Here is a 17,230-nt window from a genome sequence, read left to right on the forward strand (position 1 = left end):
AGACCTTACCAAGATTATAAACATTAACTTTCCAGACTAGCCCACAAAAATTGATTCAATCCACTATGAAGCTAATCTCTAGTCTTGCCCTAAATTCTAGTAGTCTGAATTATACTTCCCTACATTAGAGATGGCTCCCTCAAATCTGTCCTAGCCAAAGCGTTTCATGCTCCAAAGCATTCGTTTCCCTCCAGTTCTTGTCAAACCATACTTACTACCAGTCCTTACTACCATAAGTGATCATCATTAAATGCTGAGAGAAAACAGATCTTACTTTACTGATTAATACCATAAAGAAGGCTGAGTGCTGAAGAACTGATGCTTTGGAAATGTGGTGTGGGAGAAGACTCTTGAGAGGCCCTGGGACTGCAAGGAGATCAAACCAGTCCATAAATCCTAAAGGAAATCAGTCCTGAATAGTCACTGGAAGGACTGATGCTGAAGTTGAAACTCCAATACTTTGGCCACCTGATGCAAAGAGCCGACTCATTGGAAAAGACCCTGATGCTGGAAAGATTGAAGGCAGGAGGAAAAGGGAAAGACAGAGGACAAGATGGTTGGATGGCATCACCAACTCAATGGACATGAGTTTGAGTAGGCTCTGGGAGATGGAGAAGGACAGGGAAGCCTGGCATGCTGCAGTCCATGGGGTCACAAAGAGTTAGACACAACTGAGCAACTGAGCAACAAATGACTGATGTTTCTAGCAGAACTATGAGCTATTCTCTAATGTTTACTAACTTAAGTAAACACTTACTTGATAGAATTTCAGGGTATATGAGTGAAAGCATACATTTTGAAGTCACTCATATTAAAAGAGGTACAATATTAAGAAGATATAGAGTTTTAATCTCAAATTCTACTAACAAACTAAAAATTAAAAGTGTATTTTCTGACCGTTTGTGAACCTCCAGGTGATGTGACCAGAAGTCAGGTTAACAACCTTAAAATCTTCAGACTAATTATTCAGAGTCTTCTAAGCAACTGAGGCACCCCACTCCAGTATGCTTGCTTGGAAAATCCCATGGACGGAGGAGCCTGGAAGGCTGCAGTCCATGGGGTCGCTGAGAGTCGGACACAACTTAGCGACTTCACTTTCACTTTTCACTTTCATGCATTGGAGAAGGAAATGGCAACCCACTCCAGTGTTCTTGCCTGTAGAATCCCAGGCACGGGGGAGCCTGGTGGGCTGCTGTCTATGGGTCGCATGGAGTCAGACACGACTGAAGCGACTTAGCAGCAGCAGCAGCAGCAGCAAGCAACTGAGGTAATACGGTTTTTATTCCTATAGGAATAAATGAATGATAGAGATCACTCCTTGCCACCCTCAGCTCTTTGAGCTGCCAGACAAAAAGTAAACTAAATGAGATGGACAGCAAAGATCCTGAATTAAGACTTTCTTTCCATCATAAAATGATGTCTCTGGGAACTCCCTGGAAGTCCAGTGGTTAGGACTCTGAGCTTTCACTGCTGAGGGCGTGAGTTCAATCCCTGATCAGGGAACTAAAATCCTGTAAGCTATGTGGTGTGACCAAACAAACAAACAAAAAATGATGCCCTGTGCTCACATTTGAAAATTGGACTGTTCAGCTTGTCCTAACAGCATAGAAATTATAGTATAGAATCAAACATATTTTTATGTCCATATCTTATTGATGTTCACTTTTAGAAGGTACTTGGGCTACTTTATCCGAGCAGTTCTCTGTATTTGTAAAGAGGTATAACAGTGCTTCATGGGATCTTAATAAAGAAGCAATAAGATAATACAGGTAAAGGGCTTAACACAAGCTTAGCGTCCGGCAAGTGCTCAATCAATGTTCACCCAATGGGATTCTCTTCTTCTCTAAACATAATGTTCTGCTTTTCCTAAAACTTTCCAGGCAAAAATTTAGTAATCTTAGCTTAAATTCAAGTGGATCAACTGCCCCACTGTCAAGCATAGAGACAGGTGTACTGTTCCTTCTCGCCACACGATGGTGCTAGTGCAGAACAACTAGGAAGCCGTTCGTCAAACCTTCAGAAAAAATCCTGTGCAGCTAACTGGTATCACTCCATACATGTGCACTAAATGGATTTTGGAACACTTGCAGAACACCAATTTTGATGTGCTTTTAATAAATAGGTACACCACAAATTTTTAAATTTAAGAAAATGAGGGGGACATGATCATTTGCAGTCTTTCACCAAGATACCTATATCCAGCTCATGTCATAGTTTAGGATCCAATTTTTAGGTGTTCTCTCTTCTCTTACTTATTTCTACAAAACGAGACTATCCCAGGTCCCAGTTAGACGTTCCCAGGAATGAAAAGCAAGCGTATTTGGTGATTCCGTGCAACGGTTTTAGATATTTGGCTCACCTGTGTATCCACAAATGATGGAGGAATTTTTCACTAAACTAAAAAGCGAGTCTCGCTACTTTTTATAGCCTGCTGGCTGCTGAGTGAACAAGCCGCTAGAGGGAAGGGTGAGGCACACGCTGCTGCACCCTGGGAGAGAGCGCCAAACGAAAGCCAGATCATCCTCTGAGCTCTGTGGGGCCCTGGAAATCAGTCTTGTCTGTTTAGTTTCAGCTTCTGTGTGTGGTTTTAAAATGTGCCCAATGATAAGTCATTATTTATTTCTTGAATAAAGAGAAGATATCATCAAGTTTTCAAAGAATCAAAGCACCAGAGATCAAGCTAGTCATACATTTCGTCTAGTTCAGACTAGATGAAATACTGAGTGCCGCCTGCTGAGCGAAACGACTGGGAATCCCAGAAACGGTCTGTACTCATATTATTAATGTTGTAAATAAAAGTTTTTAACACATCCTCCGTTCCAGAAACTCTTGAGCACCTTTCTCATCTTTAGCCAGTAGTCTCCAGTTGTGGCGGGTGGCGGGGGCGGGGCGGGGTGGGGGGGGGCGGAGTTGTCTTCTGTATGCTGTCCTTAAGAGTAGATCCTAAAAGTCCTCATCATCACAAGAAGAAAAAAAAAATTGTAACTACAGGGCACTTCCCTGGCAGGACTGTGGTTAAGACTCCATGCTTCCACAGCAGGGTGTCCAGTTTCCACCCCTCGTCTGGAAACTAAGATCTCAAATGCCTTGAGGTTCAGCAAAAAAGAAAAAACAAACAAACTGTAATTACACCGGTGATGGATGTTAACTAAACTTATTGTGGTGATTATTTCACAACATACACATAAATCAAACCATTAAGTCATATACCTAAAACTAATACAATGTTATATGACAGTTTTATCTCATTCTGTGAAAATTTACTGCTTATTTCTTTGCACAGCACATGTGATATACATATATTCAATTATCATACTTTCACCATAGTCATTATGGCCTCTATTTCCCTTAACCCTGAATCAAGAAAAAAAGGCTTATACTGACCAACACCTATCTTCTGTGAGTAAAGAAGAGGACAGAAGGACACTTAGATGCAACCATTTTCACCTACAGTGAAGTCTTTGCCTATAAGCTTATGGCTCGTGCTCGCTTGGTAACAATCCATGTCCTTGCCCCATCTATACCACAGCTGATATCATGAACTGTGTAAGAGAAAAAATCCTCCTGGACTTAGCGTGGATTTTCCAGTGATCAGTCGGTGAGCACATGTCCCTCCCCAAATGTGGCACAAGTAGACACCTGCTTCATATTCTGTTGCACCATCATTTTGTCCAGTTCTGTGGGCAAGGAAAATATCTGCCAGCATGCACAGCTCATGGTAACCTGACACCTACACGGGTGCTTCTCAAAGTGCTATCCTCAGTCACTAGTAGCAGCAACATCTAGGAATCAGCTAGAAATGTAAAATGTGGGGCTTCATCCCAGTCCCGCTAACTAAGAAATTCAGTGGGACCCAGAGTTCAGGTGATGCTGCGGCACACGTAAGTCTGAGATCTAATAGTACCATCTAAAAGAGGAATGTTGCCAATATGCTTTCTGCTTTTTCTTCTAACATATTTGTCACTGACTTCACAGGTATTTTTTAAAGTGTTTCAGCAACAAAGTCAATATCATGGTTTTGACTGGGAGAAGTACAAATCTGAATAACCCTCTGTTTTGCTCCCTTCTCTGATTTCATTGTCAATATTATTCAATATTGGAAAGCATTATTTTGTAGTTGTTCTAAAAAAGCTGGTTTATGGGCCACATTGCTTCGTTGTATTAGGAAGTGACCTAAGAGCTTCATGTTACAATTTAAACAAATGCTATAGCAAAAAAAGGTGGGGAGGGAATTAGGGGTAAAGGGATTCTTAGTTTACTAAAAATAAATTTTCAAATATTCATCATCATGCATCCAATTCACCCTTTCTATTTTGGGCTGCTGCATGAAGTTCTCATTCTCAAATTTACTTGTCCCAGCAGACACACATTTATATTTCTTATTTGCACTGCAGCATGTTTTTATTAGGTTTGCAAAGTTTTTCTAAGACATAGTCTTTCATTCTTAAATACACGTATATTTCAGAGAGCCACTTGTGAACCAATGACCCATTCTTATGAACTGAGGATAGACGGTAATGCAACGGTAACAAAACCCACAAATTTATCAGATAACATACAAATGATATGAAGATATCCCATAAACTACTGTCTTCTGATTGTTAGCACATAGATGGATTAACCAATATAGTCTTTTAGTGCATGTACAACTAATGAAAATATTACAATTATTAAAAATGAAAAAAAAGATTTCTGTGAAAATAATCATTAAACTTAAATGTCAAATCTGTCCAATCCATGTGAACCAAATTTATCTTTTACACCTTCCTCCAAAACTCCCAACAGCCTACAGAACTCTATTTTATGCTTCTTAAATCCTAAGGGAAGTCTGCTTCCATCCCTTCCCATCTTCAATCAGATCAGATCAGATCACATCACATCAGTTGCTCAGTCGTGTCCGACTCTTTGTGACCCCATGAATCACAGCACGCCAGGCCTCCCTGTCCATCACCAACTCCTGGAGTTCACCGAGACTCACGTCCATCGAGTCAGTGATGCCATCCAGCCATCTCATCCTCTGTCGTCCCCTTCTCCTCCTGCCCCCAATCCCTCCCAGCATCAGAGTCTTTTCCAATGAGTCAACTATTTGCATGAGGTGGCCAAAGTCCTGGAGTTTCAGCTTCAGCATCATTCCTTCCAAAGAAATCCCAGGGCTGATCTCCTTCAAAATGGACTGGTTACCTCCACTATTTTATCTGCTAATCTCTCCTCTGCTCATTTTAACCCAGTTCAGAAACTTTACACTGAGCCTCTCTTACAAAATACTGCTCAGATCTTCTGAGCTGAGCACCGAGGAAAGGCGGCCCCTTTCGTATCCGGAGTCTCCATATAGTCAGAAGGTAACGGCAGGCTCTCCAATACTGGGCGGGATGTGGAATCCTGAGAATGGTCACAGAGGAAACAAGCAAAGGGCAGGTAAAGCCCAGAGAGGGAATGAGTCAATCCAGACCCCCCACAACACTTGACAATATAATTGCTGAGTCTAGCTAACTTTCCTAGCTGCCCTATTTTATTATTTTTTTTTCTTGTCTTTGCAAATACACTTCTCAAAAGCCTGGTCTAGCTAGGTCCACAGCTTCCATTGCTTCATCACTTACTTCCTCCTCACCCATTGCAACACAGCCCCCAGCTTCAACACTTCAGAATCCACCATGGTATCTGATCCCTCTTCCTTCCACTACTTTACAAAAGTGACTATCAAGATAGAAGTGGGCATATCAGGTGATCAGAATTGCCCACAGAGCTTGGTCAGCCCCCACTTCAGAATCACCTCAGTCAGAGGTTCTCAAGTTCTGCTCCAAAAATCATATGGAGGGATTTCCCTGGTGGTCCAATGGTTAAGAATTCACCTGCCGATGCAAGGGATGTGGGTTCAATCCCTGGTCTAAGAAAACAGCACATGCCATGGGGCAACTAAGCCCAAGGGCCACAACTACTGGGCCCATGTGCCACAGCTACTGAAGCCCATGAACCTAGAGCCCGGGCTCCCCGACAAGAGAGGCCACTGTAATGAGAAGCCTGTGCACCGCAGCTAAAGAGTAGCTCCTACTTGCTGCAACTAGAGAAAGCCCACATGCTGCAATGAAGGCACAGTGCAGCCAAAAATTAAATTAATTAAAAATAAATAAATAAATAAAAGTCAGTGGGACCATTGCTTTAAAAAAAAAAAACCACATGGAGAGTTTTTAAAAGACACCAATGCCCAGCCCCACTCTCTATCTGTGGTAGCTTTATGATCTGTCAACTTGTCTAGATTGAATAACACTTCCCAGAACTCCCTTTGCAGTTAAGGTGGACCACAGAGAGACGCAGGGCAGAAGTGAAGCAGCAGCCATTCTGCGGCACTCACATTTTGTCGCTTATTTGCTGGCTCATCTCATTGGCACAAACCAGCAACCAGACCTGTCTCCTTTTCCACCTTCCCCTAGATCCTCCTTTAGCTCCTCCAGCTTCTGGGCCAGGTGTGTTTGTGTTTAGCTCTGTGCAAAGAGCACTGGCTTCTGTTGGGCACCCATACCATCCAGGTCAGAAGCAACAGGGACTGACACAGCTTCAGTCCGTGGTCATGGTCCCAGCTGGTTCTGGCTCTCCCCACTTCAAATCCACCTTCCCTTCTGACTGCCCATCCTAAGGGCCTCAGCATCAGACACTCAGCAACCCTTCACAGGGACTGCCCAGGAGCTCTCCACTCCATCCTCCCCATCGCCCCAGACCGACCTGGGGAAGTACTCATAACAGCACTCCACGTTCAAAGGCCTTCAGCAACTTCCTGAGCCCCTGCAGATCAAGTCTACTCTTCTTCCCTAGTATTCAAATCTCTCCAGACTCTTGGTTCCTTCCTGCCCAGTCAACCTATCCTTCCACTCCCTCTCCAGTGTAAACCCCATCCTTGAGTGCTTTCTGAACTCTATCAGCCCAAAAAAGAAAAACGCAGGGTTCACACGATAAAAAGGCCAAGTCCCTCCTCTAGCTTCCTTGGATTTGTCTAACAACAGAGGCCACTAGGCGGTAACACCCTCCACACACAGTGCACCACCCACACCACCCTTCTCTCTTCCTTTCTCTTTCTCCCTCCCTCCCCTTCCTTCTCTACCCTACTTGCTGTCTCCCACTGATAATAAGAGTATTACATGCGCATTTGCATTCTCATTATATTGGAGGAAGAAAGTACAGCACAAATTGCTTTGTATACTTTATTGAGCAGTGGCTGACCCCTTCTATCATGTCCATTAATGTTGCTGCTACTGTGATCCTACCCCCTGAGCTCAAGGAGGAAGACAGTATTTAGCTGACTCTCCACCACAAAAATGGGGCTTCCCCAGTGGCTCAGTGGTAAAGAATCCCTGCAGTACAGGAGACACAGGTTCAATCCCTGGGTCAGGAAGATTCCCTGGAGGAAGGCATGGCCACTCAATCCAGTATCTTTGCTCCAGAGAATCCCATAGACAGAGGAGCCTGGAGGGCTACAATCCATGGGGCCTGCAAGTCAGACATGACTGAAGTGACTAAGCACACACAACAAAAAAAAGCTTAAACCAAAGGAGATCTTCACACTCCTCCACCAGCATAGGTATTTCAAGGCCAAGAAGGCCTTCTTGTATCCTGGAACTTGCCAAAGCAGAATATGGACTGGCTTTGAATTTTCCTCACTGAATAAATATACAGAATTTCCTTAACCTGGGCATCTTGTACCTGCATCTTGGAAAGGAGGCCTTACACAGTTAGGGTGTTTGTCCTTGAAGCTGTCTTTCTTCAAACACCAAGAGACTGAGAAAATGGTACTGAAGCACTGAATGAAGGCCCTCACCAATGGCTTTTTCTACGGTTCCCAAATCATGTTATATTAATATGCAAAGGAGTGTTTGACACCTCCTCCCAAGGCCTACATCCCTCTCAGTTTTTTGCTTTTGCCCTTTTTGTTACCCATTCACGTGCCAATGCTTGCATCAGAAATTTGTGCTGTAGATCCTCCCCCAAAATACTCACCCGTATTTCTCTGCAAGTCCTCTGGCTTCTTCCTCTTTTACTACTCTTTGGTCTTCCAGATCACTCTTATTCCCACATAACACTATATCTGGGTTTTCACAATATGCATGCATTTGTAGCTGACCTATTAGTAGAAGAAGATAAGAAAATTTATTATAGTTAAGTAATATAAGTCTATGATCAGTGCAGAATATATGCAAAACTGCTTTATAACTGTAAATGGATATACAGATATAAGGAAGTGCATAATTCTCTGTAATGCTTTCAAAACACCAATACCCCAAGCTATAAAACTAAATGGATGGGGCAGAGATGTAAAACTAATCCTGCCCTTATGCACATACTCCAGCTTATTTATATTGGAGAGGAATGGGAGAACTTGTTATCCCTCCAAAACTTACGTACACACACACACACACACACACATACCAGATAGCTATTTTCTTTATGAAGATCATTTGAAAAGAAAAAAGCACACTTGGAGGATTTCCTAGTGCTCATGACTAACCTTAAAGCTCTGTTTTTCATATATTTTCTCTCTACAGCAGTGGCATTTTAAAAATGAATTGTCTTTCTATAAACCTATTTCTATCTGAAATATTTTTCACATTTTTCTATTATCCTAAGGCAGAATCAATTTATCTGAAACAAACAAAATATAGGATCAAATGAAGACAGAAAACCCAGAATATATAGTCAATGATTCTGTCACCAGACCCAAGAAGCACAAGACTACAATTCTCACTCTGTAGCTTCTATTTCTTTTCACATGAAAATCTGTTAGTAGGCATATTAACAGTAATAAAAGCAAGGGAACTTCAACTAAGCTAAAGAGTTTAATCTCCCAAATAAGGAAAATAAGTCTTATTTCATACTCATCATGCCTCACAGTGAAATTAAAGTAACCCAAACTTGCCCAATAAGACATCCTCAAAAATGTATGGCCTAATTTATTTTTTATCATGGTTAACCATTAGTTCCTCATTATCAAGTCATGTTCATTATATCTTATCATGAGAAAGTCAAGTCAGTCAGTATTTACTGAGCAATAATGGAGGCCTGATACTTGGTGCAGAATTTCAGGGCACTGCCCTTTGCCCTCACGGGACGGAAGCGGGGAACAGGACCTATACAGGCAAGACCAAACTGTACCGTTTCCAACAGCCACATCCTTTCGGTCTCCAGGCTGTTATGCATTCTGTCCCTAGACCCTGAATAACCAAACACAGCCTTCCTTCAGGGACATCCCCTACTTCCTTTACAACTTGCCTCTCAGTCACTTCTACTGTGGAACCTTTCTGGCCTCCAGGGAAGTTCAGTGCTCTGTTAACACCTTACCCGTTCAGTGTCAAGGTTATGAAAATGAACTCAGGACTGAAGGTGTTTAAAGCTGAATCCTGGCTATGCCATTGACTAGCTGTGTGGCCTTGAGGAAGTTACATGGCCACTCTGTGCCTCAGTTTCCCCATCTTTAAATGAAGACAATGACAGTATTTACTTCATAGGGGTAAGGTAAAGGTTAAATGAGTTAATTCAGTTAGTCTTCAGGTAAGGTCCATGGACCAGCAGCCTAACAACCATCACCTGGGAACTTACTAGAAATGCAAATTCTCAGGTACCACCCCATATCTACTGAAGCAGGAAGGCTGGGTTTGAGGTCTGGAATCTGTTTTAACAAGTTCTCTGGGGGGATCTAGATGCATGCTCACACTTGAAAATCATTCTTTTAATGCAATAAAGCATTTAGAGATGTTGTTTATTACCTGTAATGATGTTTAATAGTATTTATTTTGAGGAGTCTGGGAAGTATGACAATTGATCATTTTTCTTTTTTCCTAACTTTTCTACAAAGGTTGTGAATTATTTATATAAAAAATAAATTTATGAATTCTTTTAAAATATCTCACACAAAAAAAGCACATACATAAATAACTACAACTTGATATGGTATGTGGTAAGGATCATGTGTAAGTAGTAAAAAACACAATAGGAGGCTTAACTCTAATTGAGAGGAATAAAACTGACATACACACCCCACTGGCCCAGATGGTAAAGAATCTGCCTACAATGTGGGAGACCTGGGTTCAATCCCTGGGTTGGGAAGATCCCCTGGAAGAGGGTATGGCAATCCACTCCAGTATTCTTGCCTGGAGAATCCCCATGGACAGAGGAGCCTGGTGGGCTGCAGTCCATGGGGTTGCAAAGAGTCGGACATGACTGAGCGACTAAGCACAGCACAGGATATATAAAATAGATAATAAGAGTCTGCTGTATAGCACAGGGAACTCGACTCAATATTCTGTAATGGCCTTTATGGAGAAAGATCTTTAAAAAATAAAGAATGGATACATGTACAACTGATTCATTTTGCTGTACACTTGAAACTAATACATTGTAAATCAACTATATTTTAATATAATTTTTTTAAAGAGGAGAGAAAAAATTTAATTCAACAAAGTTATCACAGAAAATTTCATGGGGGCCATATTTTGTCAGATTTTAAAGAGTAAATTGAACTCTAAATTTTTAAGACAATGGGAGTGAGTATGGAGAGGGCTTTTCAGACAGAGGGAATAATAGGAATTAAAATATAAAGGCAAAAATATGTTAAAAATATACTTGTTGGGCTCTTGTCCCACTTATGTGAGGCTACAGAAGAACAGTTTAGAAATATAGGCTACTTTGGAGTTTCCCTACAAAACATGCTGCCTGTGGGCACAACTGGTTCATACTTAAGCTCCAGAAGGACAGGTGAGTAAGACAACACTAAGTGATTCCTCTTTGATTTCAAATTCAGGCCCAGAGGACACAGATCTCTGTTCAGTCTCCTAAGCTCAGCAGGGATCAACTTGGGACTCTTACCCGTTTCCCATGAGGACAGGAGAGATCTGGGTTCAAGAGAGAAAGGACTGCAATGCATCTCTGGAGAAGCAGAGAGTGCAGACCTGGTCTCTGCCTTCAGCACCCAGGACTCAGTTACTGGTTCAATGCAATACTGCCTCTGTTCTGCTATCCACCATTGGTATATGGTGTACACATGGTATATATGTACACATGGTATATATGTACACATGGTATATATGTGTACACATACATATATGCTTGTGTGTGTATATATATATATATAATTTATATATATAAAATACATTAAACATACAAAATACATTAAATATTACAATATACATTAAATATATATTTAATTTGACCCCCCCAAAGAAGAATGATCCCCTAATATTCAAACTACTAACAGAGGAAAAATAAAAAATATATATAATTAAATTTTTATTCCTAATTAAGATTTATTATTAATACATCTGACACTGAATCTTTCTGACAGTGAATACTTTACACTGAAGACATGAAATCTCCAATATGTATGTTTTCTTTGCCTAACTGAGCAAGAAGAATTCTTTTACACTATAAGGAAAACACAAAATAATACACAGAATTTCACATGATTTTATCCTTCATGTAACTAGCCATGAAGCCCAAATGGATGAGATTTACCTTGTCCAGAGTTTCGGTTTCTCCCAGTGAAAAATAGGTGGGTTGATGCTCTTCCTGTGCTAAGATTCTATGAGCCCATCTCTTACAACAATCCTTGGAAAGTGCTTAAGAAAGCCCCAGAACTGAACGAGGATAAGCAATTAGAAATAGTCACTGCCATTCAGCCAAAAGGGTGCGTGACTCAGACAGGCACTTAACAAAGTGAAGCCCAGTAAGCATGACTAACCCGGGGAACCTATATTTAAAGTACTAAATAGCTCTTCAACTCTTAGTGATTAGTTTAGTTGAGAAAGAGCATAAAAAGCCACTGAATCCCCCCATCCCCAAAAAGGCCACTAAATCAAAAGCCAAGAGCTCCACGTCCTTGGGCAAGGCTATTACTCTATAAGGCTAAGCATCTTTATCCTAAAATGAGGATACACCACCTCCCTAGATCTCCTCATGGGGGGAACACGGGGACTGGACACAAACTATGTGAAAATGCTTTGAAAACCACAAGGCATTCATCAATTACTTATTTCAAAACTCATTTTTAGAAACAAGGTTTTCTGCTATAAAAATTACAGCCCATTACCCTTTCATAACACTGAAACTATAAGAAATTGTTATGTAGTAGGGGTTTCGGAGAAGGCAATGGCACCCCACTCCAGTACTTTTGCCTAGAAAATCCCATGGACAGAGGAGCCTGGTGGGCTCCTGGTGGGAGTGGGAAGAAACAGGCAGGGAGACAATACTACTTACTTATCCAGTTTCTGACATTGAGAAAACTCTGCTCATTTGTCAGATCAAAAAGCAGAAGAAACCCCATAGCATCTCTGAAGAAGGCAGTTGTCAAGCTACGAAACCTGGGAACATAAAAGCAGACTGGTCACCTAAACCACACCCCTACTCTTTGAAACACAAAGCCACCAGCAGTCCCCTCAAGCCTTTTACAACAGTTCATCAATAACAAGTCAGATGTTAAACAACATGCCATCGTTTCTACTAACTTCGCATTATACATGCACACTATGCATAGATCTTACTTGCACAAGGTTTACTGAATTAGGCTATTATATAATAGTTTCAACAGTGTAAAATTAGGTACATAATCAATGACACTGAGTATCTTAAAAATATAGTAAATAGGTATTTAGAACAAGAAAAAATATTTGAAAACATATACAGACTTTCGAAAATGCCAAGTTATTGCAATTTTCTTTTAAAATAAAAAGTAACTTTTTTAAATTTAACAAATTAGATGATGATATTCCAAATGTGTATAATAAGTTATTTATCTAACTGGTAGAAGTTTATGTGTTAATAAGCCATGTGATTTGAAAAACCAGCCTTCTGGACAGGGATACCAAGAACTAGCTCATGATCTCTTTGTCTCAGCCAAGAATTTATTGTACAATTAAAAGTTAAATAGGCCAAAAGCAATGGTGCTTGCTGTGTATGTGTCGTCCCCATCCTGTGAAAGCCTGACTTGGTTATCACAATGTGTTCCATTCATGACCTTTTAATTTCAGTCTCTACAGAAATCCCTTATCCCTGAGAACCATTCTTTGCTTTAGGGTGATGGTAATCAGACTCAATTTCCCCTTTCTTTGTACCCTCTCCACCAAGGATTTGGGCTTCCCAAGTGGCCCAGTGGTAAAGAATCTGCCTGCCAATGCAGAAGATGCAAAAAATGCAGCTTTGATCCCAGGGTGGGAAAGATCCCCTGACACAGGAAACGGTAACCTGCTCCAATATTCTTGCCTAGAAAATTCCTTGGACAGAGGAGCCTGGTGGGCCACAGCCCATGGGGTCACAAAGAGTTGGACACAACTGAGCACACACATGTATGCACCAAGGATTTATCCTGCCATCTCTGTGCCTCTCTCTCTCGCAGTAGGTTTTCTCTCATTTTGCCTTCATGCAAAGCCTGCAGCTGACAGGCATGGGCTCCAGAGAAGAAAATACTGGTTAAGAATTTGTCCTTTAATTAGCTATTTTAAGTGTTCTCAAACATTTCTAATCCATGTTTTTACAAAAAGAGTACTCATCTTTCAGAGATATGTACCAAAATAGTTACAAAAGAAACAGTTCGATATTTGGAATTTGCTTCAAAATAATTGTGGGGCAGGGGTAGTGAGAAGAGGTGAAGGATATACACGAAGTAAGATGGGCCACAACCTGATGTTTGTTGAAACTGGTAAGTCAGTACCTAATTTCACTGTACTCGCCTCTCTACTTCTGTATATACTTGGAGTTTTCCATAAGAAAAAGTTAAACAAACAAATAAAATCCTTTAAGGAAATTGTGAGAGATAACACAGCTGTAGCTAACTGAAACCAACTTTATTTTTTATTTTTATTTTTTTTTTATATTTTCTTTTACCAACTTTAAACAGACCTGTTTAAAGGGAGGGGTATGTGGGGGAGGGACAGATTGGGAGTTTGGGACTAGCAGATCCAGCCTATTATACAGACAATGGATAATCAACAAGGTTCTGTTGTATAGTGCAGGGAACTATACTCAATACCCTGTGATAAACCATAATGGAAAATAATATAAAAAAGAATGTATATAATTGTATAACTGTATCACTTTACTGTATAGCAGAAATTAACACAACACTGTAAATCAACTATATTTCAATCAAAAAAAGTAACTTTATATGAAGATTTCATGTGACATTTTTGTCAAGCAACCTCTGATCATATAAATTAATTCCAACAAGATTTTTATACTAGGTTCCAATAATCAGGTAAGGAAATGCATGCAACTCTAGCTTTCTTTGTGGTTGAGTAAACAAAAGTAAATGGAGACAAGTATACAGGTTTTTAAAAAGGGGGAGAAAAAGAAAGAAGTCCATAAGTAAAAGCATCCATTTTTAAAAGGATTCATTTTCCCTTTGACCTTGTATGAAATAAAGCCACTATTATCATTTCAGACTGATAAATTTCCTGCTAATTTGGCAGCATGGCTTATCCAGGTGCATATCAACGAATCAGTTGGCCTTTTCCTGCTCAGGTCACTGTGTGAAGAGCGCAATTGTTGTTCCCCTTTGTTCCAGCAAAGAGCACATGACTGAAGATCTCATACCTCTCTTGTCCAGCTGTGTCCCATAACTGCAGGTGGATTCTCTGACCTCTGCCAACAGCTCCATCTGGCCCATTGGCTCTGTACACCTAAAATGGCAAAATGAAAAAGAAAAGAGAACTTCTGAGACTGGTGAACTCTTCTCAATTAGCTATTCAGTATAACTCCCCTAAGTATCTAAACTTCTAAAGAAAATTCCATCTGGAATACAATCTTATTTATATTTTATTTCAAATAATTGTCTCTGGATAACACAATAATTTGTATTAAATGATGTAAGCACATTTTTGTTGTTCAGTCACTCAGCCGTGTCTGACTCTTTGTGACCCCATGAACTACAGCATGCCAGGGTTCCCTGTCCTTCACTATCTCCTGGTGCTTGCTCAAACTCATGTCTGTTGAATCGATGATACCATCCAATCTGTTGCCCCTTTCTCCCCTGCTCTCAATCTTTCACAGAGTTAGGGTCTTTTTCATTGAATTGGCTCTTCATTATAATGTGTAAGCACATAATATATGTTTATAAATATATTAAAAAATGTACAAGTAATATATTATTTGGTGGGACAGGGGGAAAGACAGAAAGAGGCATAAAAAATACTTGTGGAAATAACAGCCAAAAACTTCCAAAATCTGATGAAAAATATTTATGTGCATTTAAGAAACTCAATGAACTTCAAGAAGCATAAACTTTCTGATACTGACTAGACATATCACCAAACTGTCAAAAATCAAAAGACAGAATTTTTAAGGCAGCAAGAGAAAAGTGATTCAATACATATAAGGGATCTCAATAAAACTAAGAACTGATTTATCATTAAGAAACAAACAAATAAAAATGGAGGCCAAAAGGCAGTAGGACAATAAAAAGTACTGAAAGGAAAAAGACTACAAACCGAGAATCCTATTTCCAGCAAAGCTATCCCTCAAATTAAAAGGGAACTTAAAACATCCTCTGATAAACAAAAACATAAAATTCATTGCCAGAAGAACTGCCCTGCAAGAAGTAACAAAAGACTGAGCTTCAGGCTGAGATGAAAAGACACTAGGCAGTAATTCAAATTCACACTAAGAAATAAAGAGCACCAGTAAAGGTAACTACATGAGTCAATACAAAAGACAATATAAATGGTTTTTCATAACTCTTTTCTGCATCTGATAAAACACAATTTCATAAAGCAATAATTATAAACTCGTGTAGATAGGTACACAGTACATAAAGATGCAATATGTATGCAATTTGTATGACAATAACAGTGAAAAGGAATTGGCAGGATATGGAGCCATATAAGAGCAGAGTATGGCATTGAAATTAAGTGGGTATTAATCCAAACTAGACTGTTAAAAATTAAGATGACAATTTTAATCCTCAGGGGAACTATTAAGAAAACAATTCAAAAAATAAAAAGTGAGAAGGGAATTTAAATGGTATACTAGAAAATGTCTATATAACACAAAATAAAGAGGGTGCCAAGAAGTAACAGAACAAAAAAAAAAGACATATAGAAAATAAGTAGCAAAATGGCAGACATAAACCCTCCTTTTTTAGTAATTATATTGAAAGTAAATGGATTGAAGATTCCAACTGAAAGGCAAGGGTTAGCAGAATAGATTTAAAGATGTGATCCAACTATATGCTATCTACAAAAGACATACTTTAGATTCAAAAACACAAAAAGATTGTTAGGAAAAGAATGAAAAAAATACAATGTCATGCAAACAATAACCAAAAGAGAGCTACAGTTATACTAATATGAGACAAAATAGACTTGAAGACAAAAAGAGACAAAAAGGATATTTTATAATGATAAAAGGGTCATGTAGTTACCATTAAGAATACATACAGATAAAAAGAGAGAAATAAACAATTTGACAATATTTAGAAACTTCAACACTCTTTTGATAATGGATAAAACAAGCAAGCAGATGAACAAGGAAACAGAAGAGCTGCAGAGCACTCTAAGTCAACTAGTCATAATATAGACATCTATAGAGGACCTCACCCAGCAACTGCAAAACACACATTCTTCTCAAGCACATGTGAAACATTCTCAAGGACAGACCTTACGTTAGGTCATCGAACAAGTCTTGACAAGTTTAAGAGACTAAAGTTATACAAAATATATTTTCTAACCATAATGTGGTTTTAAAAAAAGATTAGAAATCACTTACAGAAAGGAATTTGGGGAATTCATAAGTATGTGGAAATTCAACAATACAGTCTTAAACAGCCAATGCGTCATAGAAGAAACCTAATGGGAACTAGAAAGCATTTTTAGATGAGTGAAAAGCACAACATACAAAAAGTAGCTTCACTGCCAAAGCAGTGCTCAGAGGTAAATGTATAGCGGTAAACACCTACATTAAAAAACAAGAAAGATCTCAAATCAATAACTTAAACTTCAACCTTAAAGAACTAGAAAAATAAAAGTAAACTAAATCCAAAGCAAACAGAAGGAAAGAATAATCAAGATTAGAGTGGAAATAAATTATCTTTTCTTTGAAAAGCTTAAGAAAATTGATAAACCTTTAGTTAGACTAAGAATAAAAATAGGAGATTCAAATTCTTAAAATCAGAAATGAAAGGACAACACTACCAACTTTAAATATATAAAAAGATTATAAAGGAATAGTATGAACAACCGTACGCCAAAAAATTGGATAGCTT

General features: G+C 39.4%; 1 protein-coding gene across 10 annotated transcripts in view; it reads right to left on the reverse strand.

The window, feature by feature from the left end:
- Positions 1-17,230, reverse strand: part of RAB27A (RAB27A, member RAS oncogene family) — a 79,948-nt gene that overhangs the window by 6,140 nt on the left and 56,578 nt on the right. For all 10 annotated transcript variants that reach the window (XM_086321071.1, XM_086321072.1, XM_086321075.1 and 7 more), the window contains 3 exons: positions 14,566-14,651; positions 12,235-12,338; positions 7,987-8,110 (listed from right to left, as the gene is read on the reverse strand). In XM_086321071.1, coding sequence (XP_086177197.1) covers positions 7,987-8,110; positions 12,235-12,338; positions 14,566-14,651 — 314 coding nt within the window. The remainder of the gene's footprint in view (positions 1-7,986; positions 8,111-12,234; positions 12,339-14,565; positions 14,652-17,230) is intronic.

This window comes from Bos grunniens, chromosome 10, assembly GCF_055505025.1.
Source record: "Bos grunniens cultivar Pamir isolate PY7600 chromosome 10, Bosgru_T2T1.0, whole genome shotgun sequence".
NCBI classification, from domain to species: Eukaryota; Metazoa; Chordata; class Mammalia; order Artiodactyla; family Bovidae; genus Bos; species Bos grunniens.